The sequence below is a fragment of the Podarcis melisellensis genome (assembly GCF_964234715.1).
Source record: "Podarcis melisellensis genome assembly, chromosome: 7".
In the NCBI taxonomy this organism is placed as follows: Eukaryota; Metazoa; Chordata; class Lepidosauria; order Squamata; family Lacertidae; genus Podarcis; species Podarcis melisellensis.
Genome location: NC_138539.1, coordinates 16,007,079 through 16,028,515, shown reverse-complemented (window position 1 = coordinate 16,028,515; position 21,437 = coordinate 16,007,079). Strand labels below are relative to the sequence as shown.

The 21,437-nt window shown below is 45.4% G+C and overlaps 1 protein-coding gene across 3 annotated transcripts in view; it reads right to left on the bottom strand.

The window, feature by feature from the left end:
* Positions 1-21,437, bottom strand: part of SAMD12 (sterile alpha motif domain containing 12) — a 201,730-nt gene that overhangs the window by 138,550 nt on the left and 41,743 nt on the right. For 2 of the 3 annotated variants that reach the window (XM_081919073.1, XM_081919072.1), the window contains exon 3: positions 14,003-14,132. In XM_081919073.1, the coding sequence (XP_081775199.1) occupies positions 14,003-14,132 (130 nt within the window). The remainder of the gene's footprint in view (positions 1-14,002; positions 14,133-21,437) is intronic. The other variant, XM_081919074.1, reaches the window with a different exon arrangement.

The window sequence follows — 21,437 nt, the reverse complement described above, 5'->3', positions numbered from 1 at the left end:
GGCCAGTGGTCCACCTAGTCTGACGTTCCCCTGGACAAATTTCTGAAGAATGCAATATGTGGCAACTTTTTTTCTTAGCGGGAAATTGGTGTGAAGAGAAATGCTTTTGCCTAGCTCCTAAAGGTGTATAATGAAGGCCTCAGGTGAGCCACCCTGGGGAGAGCATTCCAAAAACAGGGGGCCACCGCAGAAAAGGCCCGTTGTCATGTTGCCACCCTCCAGACCTCTCGTGAAGGAGGCACATGAAAAAAGGCCTCAGATGATTATTGCAGAGTCTGAGTCAGTTCATATGGAGATAGCAACTAAGATCAGGGAGAATCAAACTCTCAAATACCGAAGTGCCAATCAAGCTGAGCTGAAAAATCTACACACTTTCTGTTTTACGGACAGGCACCGATGAGCTTCCAGAAACCGCCAACTCATAAGAACCCTTCGCACATTACTTGCATAACGAGGGCAAAGGTGGTGGCAGACTGTGTGGTGGCATGCTTTTATAATAATATAATATAATAATAATTTATTATTTATACCCCGCCCATCTGGCTGGGTTTCCCTAGCCACTCTGGGCGGCTTCCAACAAAGTATTAAAATACAGTAGTCTGTTAAACATTAAAAGCTTCCCTAAAGAGGACTGCCTTCAGATACCTTCTAAAAGTCTGGTAGTTGTTTTTCTCTTTGACATCTGGTGGGAGGACGTTCCACAGGGTGGGTGCCACTACAGAGAAGGCCCTCTGCCTGGTTCCCTGTAACTTGGCTTCTCGCAGTGAGGGAACCATCAGAAGATCCTCGGCGCTGGACCTCAGTGTCCGGGCAGAACGATGAGGGTGGTTTAGCTCCGCCCCGATGCCACATCCACTGTTTGCACTGTTGCCATGATCACTTCTACCCTTCATACAGATGTTTTGTGCCCAATGCAGAACTTGGGGACAGGGTTAAATGTGCAGCTCCACATCCCCTAACACCACACCGATGAGCAACACACGAAGAGGGCTATATTTCACATGGGAACTGGGAATCATAAATGCATCCACTTCCGGAGAGCAATTTTTACATCCTACTTTGTGCCCTTTGTATGGGACGCAGGTGGCGCTGTGGGTTAAAGCCTCAGCGCCTAGGACTTGCCGATCGAAAGGTCGGCGGTTCGAATCCCTGCGGCGGGGTGCGCTCCCGCTGCTCGGTCCCAGCGCCTGCCAACCTAGCAGTTCGAAAGCACCTCCGGGTGCAAGTAGATAAATAGGGACCGCTTACCAGCGGGAAGGTAAACGGCGTTTCCGTGTGCGGCTCTGGCTCGCCAGAGCAGCGATGTCACACTGGCCATGTGACCCGGAAGTGTCTCCGGACAGCGCTGGCCCCTGGCCTCTTAAGTGAGATGGGCGCACAACCCCAGAGTCTGTCAAGACTGGCCCGTACGGGCAGGGGTACCTTTACCTTTACCTTTTTACTTTGTGCCCTTTAGGAAACGCATTTGTTTACAGTGTTCTTTTATTTATTTAAACTATTTCTGAGCCCACATTGCTGGGCAGTAGCCACTGAAGGCAGTTTGAACACTAAAAGTTTACTGAATATCAATTTAAGGCTTTAAATGTTAAAATCATCTCAGAAATGGACCAGGAGCCAGTGCCAGTACACTGTTGTACAGTTGTGGTGTTATGGAAGCTGATTCCCTCACCCTTATCAAAACTCTAGCAGCCAAATTCTAGACCAGCTAGCAAATCCAAGCTACTTTTAAAGTCAGCCCCAAGTAGAGAACATTGTAGTAGTCAAGTCTGGACATGACCAGGGCAGAGATGGTTGCGAACTTGGCAAACTGTAGTGAATTAAAAGGTTGAGCCATACAGTACATTAACTCAAACTCCTTAGCATCCTTTAATATTACTTTCAACTGCTAAGACTTGGTTCTACAGGAAGAATGAAAATGCAATGAACAGAAAGGGATGGATTATTAACCTCAACTTTATTGCTTAGTCAATTCTTCAACCCGTATAGCAACATGGGGTAGTTTTCGATCACTACAAACATCTTCCTAGAGAGGAAAATTGCATTGGCAGAATTTAATTTACCTCCAGCGAAACTTCAGATACCCGACCTTTGGGAATTTGATCCAATCTAAGATCAACAGCTATAGATGCTTTGCGTACTCAAACTCATAGAGAAACACTGTTGGGTCTCAATAAATACAAAATAAAACACCGCTTTAGCAACTAACTATTTCATGGCAGAAAATACAAAGGTAAGGGTGCTGTCACTTTGGTATTGGGGTTTAGGGGTGTTTGACCAGTAAACTCAGCCTCCAGCTAGGAATTGCTCCCTCTGAGCACTGCCCTGCTCAAATCGTAAGCAGACTGATTTGAGCCCTCTTCAGCTTCCGAGTTTGCTCTGTGGGTCCTGCTCCCAGCAGCCCTTATAAAAGGAAGAAGGAAGAGACTGCTGGCAGGAGCATTTTGGACTAGGATCTTGGAGACCAGGGTTCATAGAATTGTAGAGTTGCAATCCAGGAGTCTTTCACCCAACCTTGGGCTTGGACCCACGGCCCTGAGACCAAGACCCATGCTCTACCAACTGAGCTATAGGGTTGTTGTCAAGATAACAAAAGGAAGGTAGAAATCGCGTATGCCACTTTGAGCTCCTTGGAGGAAACATGGGATACAAAAGGAATGAATGAATGAGCATTCCATGCCTTGCTCTGCTTCTACCATCTCTGAACCTGCATATCTTCTGTATCCCACCTAGCCTATTAGCCTTCTGTATCCCACCTGCCCCTTCATGGATCACTGCCTTGCCGTGGCGAAGGGGCTTGAAGAACTCAGAGAAGCTATGAACTATGCCGAGCAGGGCACCCAAGATGAACAGGTCATAGTGGAGAGTTTTGACCAAACGTGATCCACCTGGAGGAGGAACCGGCAAGCCACTCCAGTATCCCTGCCAAGAAAACTCCATGGACAAAGACAACAGGCATATAAAAGATATGACGCTGGAAGATGAGCCCCTCAGGTCGGAAGGCGTCCAACAAGCTACTGGGGAAGAGCGGAGGGCAAGTACAAGTAGATCCAGAGCTGATGAAGCGGCTGGGCCAAAGCCGAAAGGACGCTCAGTTGCGGATATGCCTGGAAGCGAAAGGAAAGTCCAATGCTGTAAAGAAAAATATTGCATAGGAACCTGGAATGTAAGAACCATGAACCTGGGTAAGTTGGAGGTGGTCAAAAATGAGATGGCAAGAATAAATATTGACATCCTGGGCATCAGTGAACTAAAATGGACGGGAATGGGTGAATTCAGTTCGGATGACCATCATATCTACTACTGTGGGCAAGAAACCCGTAAAAGAAATGGAGTGGCCCTCATAGTCAACAAAAGAGTGGCGAAAGCTGTACTGGGATGCAATCTCAAAAATGATAGAATGATCTCGATACGAATCCAAGGCAAACCTTTTAACATCACAGTAATCCAAGTTTATGCACCAACTACTTGTGCTAAAGAAACTGAAATTGACCAATTCTATGAAGACTTACAAGACCTTATAGAAGTGACACCAAAGAAGGATGTTCTTCTCATTATAGGGGATTGGAATGCTAAAGTAGGGAGTCAAGAGATAAAAGGAACAACTGGCAAGTTTGGCCTTGGAGATCAAAACGAAGCAGGGCAAAGGCTAATAGAGTTCTGTCAAGAGAACAAGCTGGTCATCACAAACACACTTTTCCAACAACACAAGAGACGACTCTACACATGGACATCACCAGATGGGCAGCATCGAAATCAGATTGATTATATTCTCTGCAGCCAAAGATGGAGAAGCTCTATACAGTCAGCAAAAACAAGACCTGGAGCTGACTGTGGCTCAGATCATCAGCTTCTTATAGCAAAATTCAAGCTTAAACTGAAGAAAGTAGGAAAAACCACTGGGCCGGTAAGATACAATCTAAGTCAAATCCCTTATGAATACACAGTGGAAGTGAGGAACAGGTTTAAGGATTTAGATTTGGTGGACAGAATGCCTGAAGAACTATGGATGGAGGCTCGTAACATTATACAGGAGGCAGCAACGAAAACCATCCCAATGAAAAGGAAATGCAAGAAAGCAAAGTGGCTGTCCAATGAGGCCTTACAAATAGCGGGGGAGAGAAGGCAAGCAAAATGCGAGGGAGATGGTGAAAGATACAGGAAATTGAATGCAGATTTCCAAAGAATAGCAAGGAGAGACAAGAAGACCTTCTTAAACGAGCAGTGCAAAGAAATAGAGGAAAGCAATAGAATGGGAAGAACCAGAGATCTGTTCAAGAAAATTGGAGATATGAAAGGAACATTTCGTACAAAGATTTCCATAATAAAGGACAAAAGTGGAAAGGACCTAACAGAAGCAGAAGACATCAAGAAGAGGTGGCAAGAATACACAGAGGAATTATACCAGAAAGAAATGGATGTCTCGTACACCCCAGGTAGTGTGGTTGCTGACCTTGAGCCAGACATCCTGGAAAGTGAAGTCAAATGGGCCTTAGAAAGCACTGCAAATAACAAGGCCAGTGGAAGTGATGGTATTCCAGCTGAACTATTTAAAATTTTAAAAGATGATGCTGTTAAGGTGCTACACTCAATATGCCAGCAAGTTTGGAAAACTCAGCAGTGGCCAGAAGATTGGAGAAGATCAGTCTACATCCCAATCCCAAAGAAGGGCAGTGCCAAAGAATGCTCCAACTACCGCACAATTGCACTCATTTCACACGCTAGCAAGGTTATGCTTAAAATTCTACAAGGAAGGCTCAAGCAGTATGTGGACCGAGAACTCCCAGAAGTGCAAGCTGGATTTAGAAGAGGCAGAGGAACCAGAGACCAAATTGCAAACATGCGCTGGATTATGGAGAAAGCTAGAGAGTTCCAGAAAGACATCTACTTCTGCTTCATTGACTATGCAAAAGCCTTTGACTGTGTCGACCACGGCAAACTATGGCAAGTTATTAAAGAAATGGGAGTGCCAGATCACCTCGTCTGTCTCCTGAGAAATCTCTATGTGGGACAAGAAGCTACAGTTAGAACTGGATATGGAACAACTGATTGGTTCAAAATTGGGAAAGGAGTACGACAAGGCTGTATTTTGTCTCCCTGCTTATTTAACTTATATGCAGAATTCATCATGCGAAAGGCTGGGCTGGATGAATCCCTAGCCGGAATTAAGATTGCCGGAAGAAATATCAACAACCTCAGATATGCAGATGACACAACCTTGATGGCAGAAAGTGAGGAGGAATTAAAGAACCTTTTAATGAGGGTGAAAGAGGAGAGCGCAAAATATGGTCTGAAGCTCAACATCAAAAAAACGAAGATCATGGCCACTGGTCCCATCACCTCCTGGCAAATAGAAGGGGAAGAAATGGAGGTAGTGAGAGATTTTACTTTCTTGGGCTCAATGATCACTGCAGATGGTGACAGCAGCCACGAAATTAAAAGACGCCTGCTTCTTGGGAGAAGGGCAATGACAGGCCTAGACAGCATCTTGAGAAGTAGAGACATCACCTTGCCAACAAGGGTTCGTATAGTTAAAGCTATGGTTTTCCCAGTAGTGATGTATGGAAGTGAGAGCTGGACCATAAAGAAGGCTGATCGCCGAAGAATTGATGCTTTTGAATTATGGTGCTGGAGGAGACTCTTGAGAGTCCCATGGACTGCAAGAAGATCAAACCTCTCCATACTGAAGGAAATCAACCCTGAGTGCTCACTGGAAGGACAGATTGTGAAGCTGAGGCTCCAGTACTTTGGCCACCTCATGAGAAGAGAAGACTCCCTGGAGAAGACCCTGATGTTGGGAAAGATGGAGGGCACAAGGAGAAGGGGACGGCAGAGGACGAGATGGTTGGATAGTGTTTTCGAGGTTACCAGCATGAGTTTGACCAAACTGCGGGAGGCAGTGGAGGACAGAGGTGCCTGGCGTTCTCTGGTCCATGGGGTCACGAAGAGTCGGACACGACTAAACGACTAAACAACAACAACAAATCCCACCTAGCCTATTAGCTTGAACCATGGGGCTGGAGGCAGGGGGGAAGAGGGCCCCTAAGTTAAAGGGTTGTCACCCCTTAATGAAAGCTCCCATCCTATCAAATCATAGCCTCTATGGCAGGGGTCGGCAAACTTACTGCGCCTCGGGCTGGTGTCCCCAGCGCCGATCGCGTGGTGGGCCAGAGGAGTGTGTGCCCATACGTGTGCGCACATGGTCTTTCTGGCACACTTCCGGGTCAGAGGAGCAACGGAAATAGCTTGTGCACATGTGCACGGGCAGCCTCCGATCCAGATGTGCACCGGAAATAATGCTTGCGCATGCGCACAAGCTATTTCCGGTGCTCCTCTGACCCGGAAGTGGGCAGCCTAGCAGCGCAGATAAGAGTGGGTGGTGGCAGCAGAGGTCGTCGAGATAAACAAGTCCCTCGGGCCTTAACCGGCCCGCGTGCCTTAGTTTGGGGACCCCTGCTCTATGGTGTTCTAAACATAGTAGCTGAGATGGCTGGGCTTTCCCAGTAATCTGAGCATCGCTTGCCCATAGAGTGGTCCGCTTACACTGTTCCCACCCTGGCTTTCCCCTATAGAACCTGCCTGCAGGTGGAATGACTGTGGGATGGTGCCCTTCATTTCTCCTCCCTCTTTTATTTTGCATGTTATTTTATTGTCCAGTTTCCCCTGGCCTTGGCTGATCCCTGATTCCTGATGTCCATTTGACTTTAGAGACGGCTGCTGCTCTCTTGCCAGTGTCTCAGCCTGACTGAGCTGGTACTCCACTAAACAACACCATGCTGGGATCTGCCCACGCCGACATTGCTGGATCAGCCTTCCTATTGCCCTGAGCCCTGGAGCAGATCCAAGAAATCGCTGTGCGAATCCAACCCTGGCAGCCTTGCCACCCACACCCTGGTACCTCTAGCAACTCTTTGCATTTTACTGTCTCGAGGAAAGTCCTTCAGTGCCTGTTTAAAGCACGATGCTATCAGCATCATCTCGTTCCCCTCCCATGCAAGAGGCCTTAACTACAGGTTTGAACAGATAAGCCAGCTCAGATTGGAAAGTTCTGCATAACCCTTCTGAGAAATTTCCAAGGTATAAAACGCTATTTGTGCACTAGAGAGCTTTTCTTTCTTTCTTTCTGTTAAAGAAAAGGAAAAGAAAAAAAAAAGGGCAATTTAACTGTAGTTTACTGCATTTTGCTTTTTGCTAGATGGGTGATTGTACTGTTCCAGCACACTGCCTAACAATTTCTGCAAGTCAGCAGTAGAAAAGCGAGCAGTAATAAGTAATAGAAGTTGCTTAGCAGAGACATTACATAATGCATACGCAAATATTTTTCTCCAGAGAGAAGCAGTTTTGTTCTAGATGGGATATGTGGAGCTTACGTAGGTGCTATAAGGAGCACATAGAACCACAGATTTGTAGAGTCAGAAAGGACCCTGAGGGTCATCTAGACCAACCCGCTGAAATGCAGGAATCTCAGCTAAAGCATCCATGACAGATGGCCATCCAACCTCTCCTTGAAAGCCACTAACGAAGGAGAGCCCACAAACTCCTGAGGAAGTCTGTTATTGCTTGGGAAACACCTAAGTGTGGGGAAAACTAAAGCACATACACTTCTTTGTGCTTTAAATATTGCATTACACAGACGTTTTCATTGGAATACTTGTAAAAAATTATAGGCAATACTTCCCTTGCATTGCTTAAATTTAACAAGGGCGGGGAATAATGAAAAGTGCTGACACACTAATACATTCTAGTGCCCCAAAGAACTTGGCATGATGTGCTGACTCACTGCTTCTTGCGAAATCTAATTTCACAGTTTAACCAGGCACTGTGTGATGAAGCACGTCAGATTTTCCTATACAGTGGAAGCTCGGGTTGCGAATGTGATCCGTGTGGGATGCACGTTCGAAACCTGCAGCGTTCACAACCCGTGTCTGCGCACACATGGGTTGCGATTCTGCGCATGCGCAAAGTGTGATTTAGTGCTTCTGCGCATGCGCGACCGCCAAAACCCAGAAGTAACCCATTCCGGTACTTCCGGGTTTCGGCGGTCCATAACCTGAAAAAATGCAACCTGAAGCGGCTGTAACCCAAGGTATGACTGTACTCAATCTCCCACTATTCTCATGGACTAAATGGCCCTAAGTCAGGGGTCAGAAAACTTTTTTCAGCAGGGGGCCGGTCCACTGTCCCTCAGGCCTTGTGGGGGGCCAGACTATATTCTGAAAAAATATATATGAATGAATTCCTATACCCCACAAATAACCCAGAGATGCATTTAAAATAGAAGGACACATTCTATTCATGTAAAAACACGCTGATTCCTGGACCGTCCGCGAGCCGAATTTAGAAGGCGATTGGGCCGGATCTGGCCCCCGGGCCTTAGGTTGCCTACCCATGTCCTAAGCATTAAGAGAAAGAGTGAATATATTACGTGGTATAGAAATTAAATAATCAAAAATCAATGCTTAGCTCTTCCCTGAAGCCCCACTGAGCTATCTGCTTTCCCCAGCAGAACTTAAAAACTGGGAAGTGTGCTCATCCTATATGCTTATATGTTCTTGTTAAAACTCTGAGAAATCACACCTTTCGTCAAGCAGCTTTTAGCCCTCCTGACGGCAGGAGAGCTTGAAAAGAGTTATGGCAAAATATTCCAGTGTGTTGCGCTCCATGCTGAATATACTGCCCTGGATGTGTTCTTTTCTTTTCCAAATGAGCGGCTGCATTTGCAGAGCCTGCCTTTCAGCTAGCAAGGCAAAGGATTCATTTAACTGCATGGTGGGGTTTCTGCTTTTGCAAGATCATAGCGAATTCCCCATCTGCAATACTTCCTCTCTTGTTACATTTTCAACGAGCTGTTTATAAGCTACAACTTTCCCACAACAAAGAGGGGATAATTGATGATTAACCGAGAAAACAGCCTGCCTTCTCCAACTGGAATCTGTTTTCCTTTTTCCTTTTTTTTTTTTGCGCACAATAAAAATGGCCAATTTTTAAATCAGCCAGAGAACTGGGTGAATGCATGTTTTAAATATGCATATATAAATATTAGGGGTGGGGTAGGGAAAGGGAGGGGCAGCCTGAGTAGCAGAGAGGGGGCAAGTTTAACTTTTTCACTCCCTGCCAGAAACTTTCAGACCCAGAGCAGTGTTATCTAGCCAAATAAATTACAAGTTAAGAATAAATTTCGGGGGTTGGAGGAGGGGTAGAAGCGGGAACTGGAAGTGACCAAAAATCTGAGCACGCACGCTTAACTACAATGGCAAATGTAATAAAACGCGTCTCTTGGTTGGAACACAAAACGTTGTTTTTATAGTTGTGCTGTTAAAAAAAGCATCTGCTGTATCAAATTATAGCTCTCCTGAATAATTTCAATCCATTCTCACAGGCAGGATCCCATTACAGTCACACAAAAATTGAAAACGGCGTAGTAATTTGTGCGCACGCTCCCCCTTGAGGAATGGAAAGTTACTGCAGGTCTTCAAAAGCATCCTTCTGGGAAGCCCATTGCGACTGAGGCGAAGGGGAAACAAACCTTTAATGAAAAGGTAGGCAAAATAAGGCCCAAGGGCTGGATCCGGCCCAATCGCCTTCTAAATCCGGCACACGGATGGTCCAGGAATCAGTGTGTTTTTACATGAGTAGAATGTGTGTTTTTAATTAAAATGCTTCTCTGGGTTATTTGTGAGGCATAGGAATTCATTCATTATTATTTTTTTCAAAATATAGTCCGGCCCCCCACAAGGTCTGAGGGACAGTGGATCGGCCAGCCCCCTGCTGAAAAGGTCTACTGACCCCTGCTTTTATTCCTTCTCTCCTACTTAGTCCATATATAAAATTGGTGCACCGACTTCACTGAGAAAGCGGCCATTGAGAAGTTTTGAGGCAAATGTGGAAGAAGTGGCTTGGGTTCCAAGATGTGTATTCGCAGTCATTTTAAGACAAATCTTCATCGTTTGCCCTTCCCGGAATGTTGCTATAGAGTTCTAGACATTTCAAACATTCATTTAAATAAGCATTTCCAGAGGGTTCCTCTTAATGCGCAGATTACCATGGAATTCGTAGAAGACCGTAATGAAGGAGTGGAGAAACATGTGGCCCTCTAGGTGTTGTTGTTGTTGTTTAGTCGTTTAGTCGTGTCCAACTCTTCGTGACCCCATGGACCAGAGCACGCCAGGCACTTCTGTCTTCCACTGCCTCCCGCAGGTTGGTCAAACTCATGCTGGTAGCTTCGAGAACACTGTCCAACCATCTCGTCCTCTTCTCCTTGTGCCCTCCATCTTTCCCAACATCAGGGTCTTTTCCAAGGAGTCTTCTCCTCTCATGAGGTGGCCAAAGTATTGGAGCCTCAGCTTCAGGATCTGTCCTTCCAGTGAGTACTCAGAGCTGATTTCCTTCCTCTAGGTGTTGCCAGACTCCATCAGCGGCAGCTGGCAGGGTAGTTGTTCAGGGAAGATGTCAGCTTTGTAGTCCAGCAACACCAGGGGAGTGACAAGTATCCCAACTCCTGATTTAGGGTCTTCTACAAATTGGGACACAGACACCAAAAAGGACCACCATCTTCCACATGAGCCTGTCCTATTGGTAAGATCATCCTTCACAAGAACATAAGGAGAGCCCTGCTGAATCAGCCCAATGGCCCATCTAGTCCAGCATCATTTTCTCACAGTGGCTGACCAGATGCCCGCAGGGCAAGAAGGATCTAAACACAAGAGCACTCCACCCTCCTGTGGTTTCCAGGAACTCGTATTCAGAAGCTTTGGTGGCCCCAGCTGTGGAGCAGCCGGATCTCTGATGGAGAATGTGGAAAAGGCTTTTCAGCAGTGCTGTGTCCCCCAGAAAGCAGTGACAGGTGATGAATTTAATTACTTTTAGGCACCAGACAAAGGCCTGCTTATTTATTGGTAAAGGTAAAGGGACCCCTGACCATTAGGTCCAGTCATGGCCGACTCTGGGGTTGCGGCACTCATCTAACTTTATTGGCCAGGGGAGCCGGCGTACAGCTTCCGGGTCATGTGGTATGACTAAGCCGCTTCTGGCGAACCAGAGCAGCACACAGAAATGCCGTTTACGTTCCCGCCAGAGCGGTACCTATTTATCTACTTGCACTTGGACGTGCTTTCAAACTGCTAGGTTGGCAGGAGCAGGGACTGAGCAACGGAAGCTCAGCCCGTCGCGGGGATTCGAACCGCCAACCTTCTGATCGGCAAGTCCTAGGCTCTGTGGTTTAACCTACAGCGCCACCTGTGTCCCGCTTATTTATTGAGGCATTTTTAAATGGCTAAGTGACATTTGCTGCTATCCTGCTACTGTTAGCAATTCATTATTATTATTATTTTACCTGTTGCGCTGGTTTTTAATTCACTCGTTAAAAATGCTTTTTAAAATATCACACAAGGGTTTTTGCTTTTGCAAATTAAGACTGTTGCATGGCTTTAAAATTATCAATCTAAAAATTTGTAAGCTGGTTTTGCTACCTCCCTCTACAACAGATGAACCGTAAGAACTCATGACATGGAATCTGCGGATTGGGGTGGGGCAGGGGTGGGATAAGCCCTGTCTGGCATATTATTCAAAAGGACATGTTGATCCTACACAGATTTTCCAGTTAGGTTTTGCTCCTGATTTGTAACAATAGAGTAGGCATATAGCCGATTTAACACCAGCTTCCCCATGAGTTTACAAAATTATTCGCTTTGGAGATTTTGGGTTTTTTTAAAAAAAAAATCCCACAAATTTTGGAGAAGACGTGCCTAAAATAACAGGGCTCCTGCTCTCAGGTAGATGGTGAAAGAGTTAGAATTACCTGCCCAGAGAGCAGCTGACATGCATCTGCTTGAGTTGTTAAGAACAGAGAAAACTGCCATATTCTAGGTCAGGCAATTTGTTCATCTAATGCAGTGTTGTCTACTCTGACTGGCAGAGTCTCAGGCAGAGGTAATTCATTCTTTGGCTACTTGGCCCTGTTAACTGGAAGTGAGGGGACTGAGCCTGGGGCCTTTTGCATTAAAGCAGGGCTCTACCACTAAACTGCATTTTCTCCTACTGTTCTGAGTGTGTCCTGTTTGGAAGCAGGCAGTGCAGGGAATCATCCAGAGATGCAGCAGACAGAATACCCAAAGGCGCTACAATTCTGCATGATTAAATGATCCAGTCCTGGTGCAAGAGAAATTGATGAACTATGCAGAACTGGCTATGCAGAACCTTGTGGTGGGCCCGATTATATTTTGGAAAAAAATAATGAATGAATTCCTATACCCCACAAATAACCCGGAGATTAATTTTAAATAAAAGCACACATTCGACTCATGTAAAAACACCAGGCAGGCCCCACAAATAACCCAGAGATGTATTTTGAATAAAAGGACACATTCTACTCATGTAAAAACACGCTGATTCCCGGACCATCCGCGGGCCGGATTTAGAAGGTGATTGGGCCAGATCTGGCCCCCGGGCCTTAGGTTGCCTACGCATGGTCTGATAGCAACACCAGGGCCACAGGCAGATCTAAATAATTGAAGTGCGGCTTAAACTCAGAGCAGCTAACTTACAGTTCAGAACCGTGATCTGGATTCCCAAGGAATTCTTTTTCTGCCACTGACCCCCCACCAATTTGTGCCATGGCCAGACACAAGATCTACCCACCCGGGAAGAATGGCAGATGAAGGTGATGGACTACATGGAATTGGCGGAAATGACCGGCAGAATCCGAGACCAGGGAGAAGAGTTGGTGGAGGAAGACTGGAAGACATTTAAAGACTATCTACAGAAACATTGTAAAATTAATGAATCTTAGAAGGATGTTGGAATGAAGTTATATGGTTCTAGCAGAAATGTTATAAAGGTTTAGGAAAAAATAGACTGTTAATTGGTGAAAGGAGGGAAAGTAAAGTTACATTATATTAAGATAAATTACAGGACAAAATTTGGAAAAGATGGAAAGGATTTGCTGAAATAGTTAACTGAACTAGAATACGAAAAAGGGAGGTGTGAGGAGGTCAATGAAACAAGCAAAGGAAAGATAAGTTATGGGAAGATTTGCTGTGTTGTTGTTTTTTAATGGATTTTATTTTTTTGTATTTTTTCTCTTTCTTTTTCTTTTTTTCTTTTTTCCTGGTTGCGATGTGTTGTTTTGTTTTTACTTGTTTTTAATTTTTGTAACTTTAAAATTTTTTTAATAAACATTATTTAAAAAAAACCAAAAAACAATTTGTGCCATGGTGGCAAACAGCAAAGAAAACTTGCTGTGTTTCTGGGGTGGTCAAAGACCAGCACCCAGTTGGGGGTGCATATGGAGTCCTCCCTGGTTATTAGATGGATCGTTTGATGAGCAGAGAGGGGGAGATAAGCTGAACTGATCAGCTGGCATGGGGGGCTGTGCCCCCTTGGTGTGCCCTGTGAGCGCAGCATGCAACACACTTCTGGCACACCCTCAGGCCTGGTGCTGGAGAGGATGGGTGGCTGCGAGGGGAGCAAGACAGAATTTCCCCCTCTGGCTCTGATTTTAATCTGAGCTGAATTTAGATTCTCCATGTCTGCCTCTTCTTTGAAGAGAGAGCAATGAGCTCTCAAAGCTCACATCCTGACCTCCAGACACGTCAGGCTTGGTTGGCAGCATCTATATAGAAAGGCAGTGTTCTTCCACTGGGCTCCTCATATGAAGCTATGCTTCTTGTATTCTGAAGTCTTATTGGAGCAGAATCGGTTTGTTTCATTTATGCCCTTTCAGCCTTAAGCCAGGCCCCTAAGGTGGGCACGTGTCAAAAAAGATATAATTAAAAACCACAATCCTTTATCACGGCAAGGCTCGCTCACTGTATATTTTCTGCGGATTGCTGCTTCGGATAACATAGCTGGGAACGCTGCCGATTCCCTCCTGGCCTCCCCACCGCTCAGCACTGGGCGAAAAAACGAAGCACAAGTTTTATCGAATGTTGCCCCCTCACAAAACAAGAGCAATCGAAATAAGCAATACACACTCAAGTGAAATAGGTCTTTATATTTCATACTTTACCAGTTATGTCATGCTGTTTGAATGACTCACTGTAGATTTGATACTGATTAGGGCAGTGTTTCTTCAGCCACTTGCACACATCCTGCTGGGTCCACAGCGCCACCGGCTTGGTCAGTTTCACAATATTAGACTGGAAAGGCAGAACAAGGAAAAAGGCCATTTAGAGCAGACGTCTTGTCCCGCTTGGGAGATTTGTTCTGTGCCTTGCCTTGTACCAAGACACCAGCGCTCCAGAACAGTCAACCTGGTGCCTTACGATACGATACGATAATCTTTATTGTCATTGTCCCATACAGAACAAAGAAATTGAAAAAATCTACATCAGACATTCAAAACCAACAAGCCTGCTATCCCAGCAATAATAATAATAATAATAATAATAATAATTAATAATAATTTATTATTTATACACCGCTCATCTGGCTGGGCTTCCCCAGCCACTCTGGGCAGCTTCCAAAAAAATATTAAAATACTGTAATACATCAAACATTAAAAGCTTCCCTAAACAGGGCTGCCTTCAGCTATCCCAGCCTGGTTAACCCCCTAAAAACTCTGGTACCCCATAGTTAAATACAATATACTCCCACAGAGACTACGTTACACTGCGTTTAAAACCAAAATCGCATTTGGATAAAAGCTGTTTCTCAGGCGGCTAGTCCTAGTCTTTATAACCCTGTACCTTCTTCCAGAAGGCAGAAGCTGAAAGAGATCATTTCCAGGGTGCGCACTATCCTGCACTATCTCTGCAGCTTTCTTATGGCACCTGGAAGCACAGATTTGATCCAAGGTGGGAAGATGTTTCAAGATGTTTCAAGACTTCCATCCACCCCAGCCAGCAATCCAGAACATCTGGAGGGCACCAGGTTGGCTAAGGCTGCCCCAGACTCTGTGCAATCGCAGACATTCCTCTTTCTACGGAACAGTCAACAAAAGAAGGGATCTCGCCCTGGCACTTTTCCATATGTCTGGCAATTAATAAATCAGCGCTCACAAGTACAGGTATCAGAGACATCTCAAGAGTTTAATGGCAGGTGGGAAAATATTACCAGAGGTCATTTAGGTAACAAACGGCCTCGGTCCAGTATACCTGAAGGAGCGTCTCCACCCCCATCGTTCTGCCCGGACACTGAGGTCTAGTGCCGAGGGCCTTCTGGCATTTCCCTCACTGCGAGAAGCCAAGTTACAGGGAACCAGGCAGAGGACCTTCTTGGTAGTGGCACCCGCCCTGTGGAATGCCCTCCCACCAGATGTCAAAGAGAAGAACAACTACCAGACTTTTAGAAGACATCTGAAGGCAGCCCTGTTTAGGGAAGCTTTTAATGTTTAACAGACTACTGTATTTTAATACTTCGTTGGAAGCCGCCCAGAGTGGCTGGGGAGGCCCAGCCAGATGGGCGGGGTATAAATAATAAATTATTATTATATTATTATTATAGCAAGCGGGATAATCAATGAACATGCCATCCCATCTCAATTAAGATGAAAAGAAATTGTGATGTATGTCCTCACCACACTTGTTGGTCCTCCAATGGATCGTGAAAATGCAGCCTATATTATTATAGAATCATATATACATAGTATCATAGGACTGTAGACATCGAAGGGACCCCAACCATTGAGTCCAACTCTCTGCAATGCAGGAATCTCAACCACGACAGCTTAAAAATCTCCAAGAAAGGAGAGTCTACCATCTCCTGAGGGAGTCTGTTCCACAGTAGAACAGCTCTTTTCACTCTGATACCAAAAAAGGTCTGAGAAAGATGTCTTGATATTAGGGCAGCCATTGGTGCTTTGACTTTCCAAATGAGGCAAGAAATAACAACGGATCTGCAGTGTTGGTGTTGACCTTTAAAGCCCTAAACGGCCTCGGTGCTGTATACCTGAAGGAGCGTCTCCACACCCATCGTTCAGCCTGGACGCTGAGGTCCAGCGCCGAGGGCCTTCCAGTGGTTCCCTCACTGCAAAAAGTGAAGTTACAGGGAACCAGGCAGAATGCAGAATTCAGACCCAGGACAGCATTCACCAACCTGACACCATCCAGATGTTATTGGACTAGAATTCCTTTATCACTGACTAGTGGCCATGCTGGTTAGTGCTGATGGGAGTTTTGGTGTAACTTCTGGAGGGCACCAGGTTGGATGAACTCCTAAACGGCTTGTTTCCCCCTCAACTGTTTTATTTTGTTCCTCAGAGTACATTACAAAAACAAGAAAAATGAAATTCGCATACATGTAAGATATACAGTGGTACCTTGGGTTACAGACCCTTCAGGTTACAGACGCTTCAAGTTACAAACTCCGCTAACCCAGAAATAGTTCCTCAGGTTAAGAACTTTGCTTCAGGGTGAGAACAGAAATCGTGCAGTGGCGGCGCGGCGGCAGCAGGAGGCCCCATTAGCTAAAGTGGTACCTCAGGTTAAGACCAGTTTCAGGTTAAGAACAGACCTCCAGAACGAATTAAGTTCTTAACCAGAGGTACCACCGTACAGGGAAGAGGAAGAGAAAGCATTATTTCAAAAAAACCCCAAAAAACCACCAACATAATTTTCTCAATTTATGAAAAGTACTTTAGCTGCAACTGATTTTCACTCATTTCCTTTCTCGTTTTTCAGGAAAATTGTCTGGGAGATTCGAGTTTGTGTTTACACTTTATAACTTCAACTGAGTGTTGTCAAATCATCATCTTACAATCAGTCTCTTTTGTATGTCTTACTTTGTTTTTCAATATATATTCCATCCTTCAGTATTTCATCTCCTAGCGCGGCTAACCAAACAGCATTAAACAAAAATGACAAAACCGATCAAAACCGATCAAATTAAAACATGTTGAAAACAGCAGCACAAAAGCAATTCACAAGATATTTTGGAAGGCCTGGGAAAGAAGATATTTGCCTGGCATTGAAGAGACGTGAGGTTATGCATCTGGCAAGCTTCCTTGGGGAAAGGTTTCCAAGAAACGAGGCGAAAAAATCAAGAAGACGACAGTCTCTGGATGCCATCTGCCTAACCTCGGAAGACAAGGACTCCCAGAAGGACCTCAAAAGATTATCTCGGTTTCGTTTGTGTGGGAGAAGGCAGCTCTTCACATCCCCACATCTTCTTCTTCTACTACTTCTAACACTACAACTAAAGGGCTACAGGCAACTCCTGTTTATGCGATTCTATTTGCGCACAACCGCACACGTGTGTGTTGCCGGGTATCCAGAAGTGGTACCCAGGAATGGGAGCACCTGGTCAACTGAGCCCCACCACCCTTGCAGGAGCTGGAGGGGTGTCGGAGCAGGCCCAGCTGATGTGCATGGGTGAAGTGAAGGATATGAGGCAGGAGCTGATAATGCAGGTGAGCCGCGCACAGGTGAGCTGCAAGTAAGCTGCTGGCCAGCTCTGTGGAGGCTCCTTTTATTGACACAATATGCAAACCCAGGCAGATACATTTTGGGCTGTGACCTTTGCACACCTTCCAGTCCCGAGATCGTGGGATGGTACAAAGCTATTTTGGCACCTGTTTCCACCACATCATTTTCCTCTTGCACAATGTATGACGAAAGAGACAAAGGTCACAGACAGGACATGGCAGACTGCTGAGACCGCAAAAGGTTAGACAGAGGGCAAGATGTTCAGACAGCTGTGGCCTTATCTGTGAGGGGGAGTGTGCTCCGCACCCCAAGGTCATGCGTGCAGGCAGCTCAACATGGGGAAGGAGCAAAGCTCTGCAAGTCAACCCAGCTCCACTGTCCCTCTGGCTCTCATGAGCTGGAAGGACAGCATAGCTCTGAAGCATAGTGGAGTTTCTTCCTGCACACATCATCTGTGCAGGTTCTGCTGCCCCTCCAGCTCACGTGAGCTTGGTTGGGGAGGACTCTCCAGGGTGCTCCCCATTTTACACAATTTCACATATGCACACAGAAGCCTGGAATGGAACCCCCACATAAATGGGAGTAGTCATCTGCACTAACCCTGATTCTACTTCCCATGTTCTGAAAAACAGTCTCTGGAAAATGCAGGAAGGAGAATGCTGTTCCACTCAGGTCTTGATTTCTGACTTCCCATAGTAGGCAATTGGGCGGGACACTGTGAGAGAAAGATATTGGACTAGATCCAGCGGCCTGATCCAGAAGTGCCATCCTTATGTTCTTAGGTCACCAGGTCATATATGGCTTTGGAGGTAATCCTTAGCACTTTGGAAAATTAAGCAGCAGCCAGTGCAGTTGTTTTAAACCTTATTATTATTATTATTATTATTATTATTATTATTATTATTATTAAATGAAAAGTGATCTAAAACAGAAGAGTGGCCAGACAAACAATAATGGAGCCCTGGCAAAGTACTAACAATGTATTCATGAGCACACTTGCTTGGCAGGCCTAGATTATTGTATTCTGTAGATTAAATGCCAATGAGCGCTCCTGCTGCAAGAATGTAATTATCACTGTTGAGGACAGCATGAGCTCCTCCCATTTGCTGGACCTCCAAAAACCTACAGCAGGGCGATGCATCCAGCAGCTAAAGGAACAATCTTCTCATTTTTAAACTGAGCACAGGAACACGGGCAGGGCACAAACTGGGGGCTCAGCATGCTATTTCAGAAACCGTCTCTTCGCAGAACGGAACTGCATCTTCCTGTGGATCGGCGACAAATAATATATGCTTACTGTCATGTCAAACAGTAGGAAGTGGGCGGTAACAATACATCCCTGAGGTTTGTGAAAAGCAGAGGAATTCAATCAGACAGAAAGCCAAATTTTGGAATTCTATAATCAGTGTCAATCTGATTATTATTTTTTTGCAGCGTGTACAATAGCAGCAAGGCATGAAGACGCCTGCTGGAACAGACCAACAGCACTAGTGCTATATCCTGCTTCCCACAGGAGTCAAGATGAGAGCATAAGGGAATTCCTGTTGGACTAGACATACAGTACAGTGCTGTGTTCCCACACTGGGCTATGGGAAACCCACAAAGAGGATAGGAGCGCAACAGCAATTTTCCAATGGGAACTACCGTCATTTATAACCATTGTAACCAGCAGCCACTGTGAGAGCCTTATTCTCCATGACTTTGTCTAATCCGCTTTTACTATGTCTTGTGGAAGCAATCTTATTTAACAATGTGTTTGTGTGAAAAAAATACGCCATTTCTCTGTCCTGCCTATCCCACGACTCAGGTGGATCTGGGTTCTAGTCTTACGCTGTGGGACTGCAACTCCCCGTCATTTTTGACTATTTGCCACACTTCTTCTGAGGGCCACCCCTACTATTCACAGAGCATTTGCTAGCATAAAGAACATGCACCTGTACCTGAACAGGACTCAACCTGGGTCCCCTTGCCTTGCTGAAATTAGGCTCAGATTAAAAGCTCAATTGTAGCCAACATTATTTATGCATTTATGCATTTGTTTCTTTGAAAAACACTTGTTAAGTGCTTAGATTTTTCTAATAATCTCTACACGGTATGCAATAAAAGATAAAAGGTAAAGGACCCCTGGACAGTTAAGTGCAGTCAAAAGCAACTATGGGGTGCGGCACTCATCTCGCTTTTCAGGCTGAGGGAGCCGGCGTTTGTCTGCAGTCAGTCTTCCAGGTCATGTGGCCAGCATGACTAAACCGCTTCTGGCATAATGGGACACCGTGACGGAAACCAGAGCGCACGGAAACACCGTTTACCTTCCTGCCACAGCAATACCTATTTATCTACTTGCACTGGTGTGCTTTCAAACTGCTAGGTTGGCAGGAGCTGGGATAGAGCAACGGGAGCTCACCCTGTCTCAGGGATTTGAACCTCTGACCTTCTGATTGACAAGCCCAAGAGGCTCAATGGTTTAGACCACAGTGCCATCTGCATCCCTGCATGCACTATGTACAGTATTAAAACAATATCCATTAAAACAACAAGCTGTGGCATGTGCTTAGTTGTGGTTAGAGATGGGAAGGCCTAGAAATAAATCAGAAAAATTGGGGGGGGGGGACAGGGTTTCCGCCCCTAATTTTCCCATCCCCCCCCCCAGGCCTTCCTATCTCTAGTTGTGGTGCACGTCTGTGATGTCCATGAGAGTTTTTCCATTTTGCAAATGTGCCCAAGGCCTCTCAAACTCCTGGAGTTGGCACTGCTGTTTGTTTGTGTGGGCTGGCAGCACAAAGGGGTGTTCTCATCTCGCAGAGCTTGTGGTTGACCGGTGCTCCGATATAACCACCACCCTAAGAGGGAAATCACCATTGCCGTAAGTCCAGGAGTCGAGTAGCATACGTAAACTGACCTCCCCACCCTGCCATATTAAGACATCAAATGCAAGAGAATCAAGCTCAGGGGCTATTAATGTTTAAAAACACAATCCATTAGCAACCTCTTACAAGAAGAGAGGGCTGAGACGCCGTATCTTAAGCGTAAATATGTTTCTAGTGCTAAATTACTGCCAAAGTGTCAAGACTATGTCTAAGCAGCCACTTATGGGACTGAAGGACTCTTTAAACCCCTGTCTAGGGAAAGGTTTATGCTGCTCAGCGCTCCTCCTCCTCAAGGACTTGTGTCTCTTCTTCTTTCTTTCTTTTTTAAAAAGAAACATCGATTCACTCCCTCTTAGGGGAATCTTGTCTGCTTAAGTTAAAAATAGCTGCCATTTTAAAAGCACCTGCATGTCTGTTTTTTAAGTAGGCAGGAAATAGAGAAAATGGCCTGTTTAAGATCCCGGGCCTAAAGTGTATTTTACGTTAGATGAAGACAAGGGATTGGCAACAGGTGCTTAACCCCCATTCCCCCGTCCCCCAACTTAAAGGGGGCACCAGCTCTTGTACAGCCAAACAGGCCATGCAGTAAATAGAGAGCCAAGGTATCGGATCTGTTGAAGAAACCCAACCATCAGCTGCCTCTGGAGACTCCTTGGTTGTCGCTGTTTCAACTCTGCACTAGGAAAGGTGTCAGTCATGGCGATACTTCTTTATTGATACAGCTCAACAGAGCAAAAATCTCTAAGCGGTTTAAATAAAATCACTACAAATGTGAACAACACTAAATAAAATGTTGCAAAAGCCAAACGAAGTGCAACTGCAGCTCACAAATAAAACTGATCAGTGAGCAAAGCAAATAATAATGATGGTGATGATGATGATGTCTGAGTCCAGGAAAGCTTGGGAAAACATACAGGTTCTTAAGAGGTGTTCAAAAGTAATTTTTGTCGTCTTATTATTATTAATTATATTATTATTATTACCCCAGCCACTCTGGGTGGCTCCCAAAAGAATATTAATAAACATAAAGTGATAAAATTTTAAACGTATCAATATCAGCAGTGTGGTGTAGTGGTTAAGAGCGGTAGACTCGTAATCTGGGGAACCGGGTTCGCGTCTCCGCTCCTCCACATGCAGCTGCTGGGTGACCTTGGGCTAGTCACACTTCTTGTGGGGGAGGAAGGGAAAGGAGAATGTTAACTGCTTTGAGTCTCCT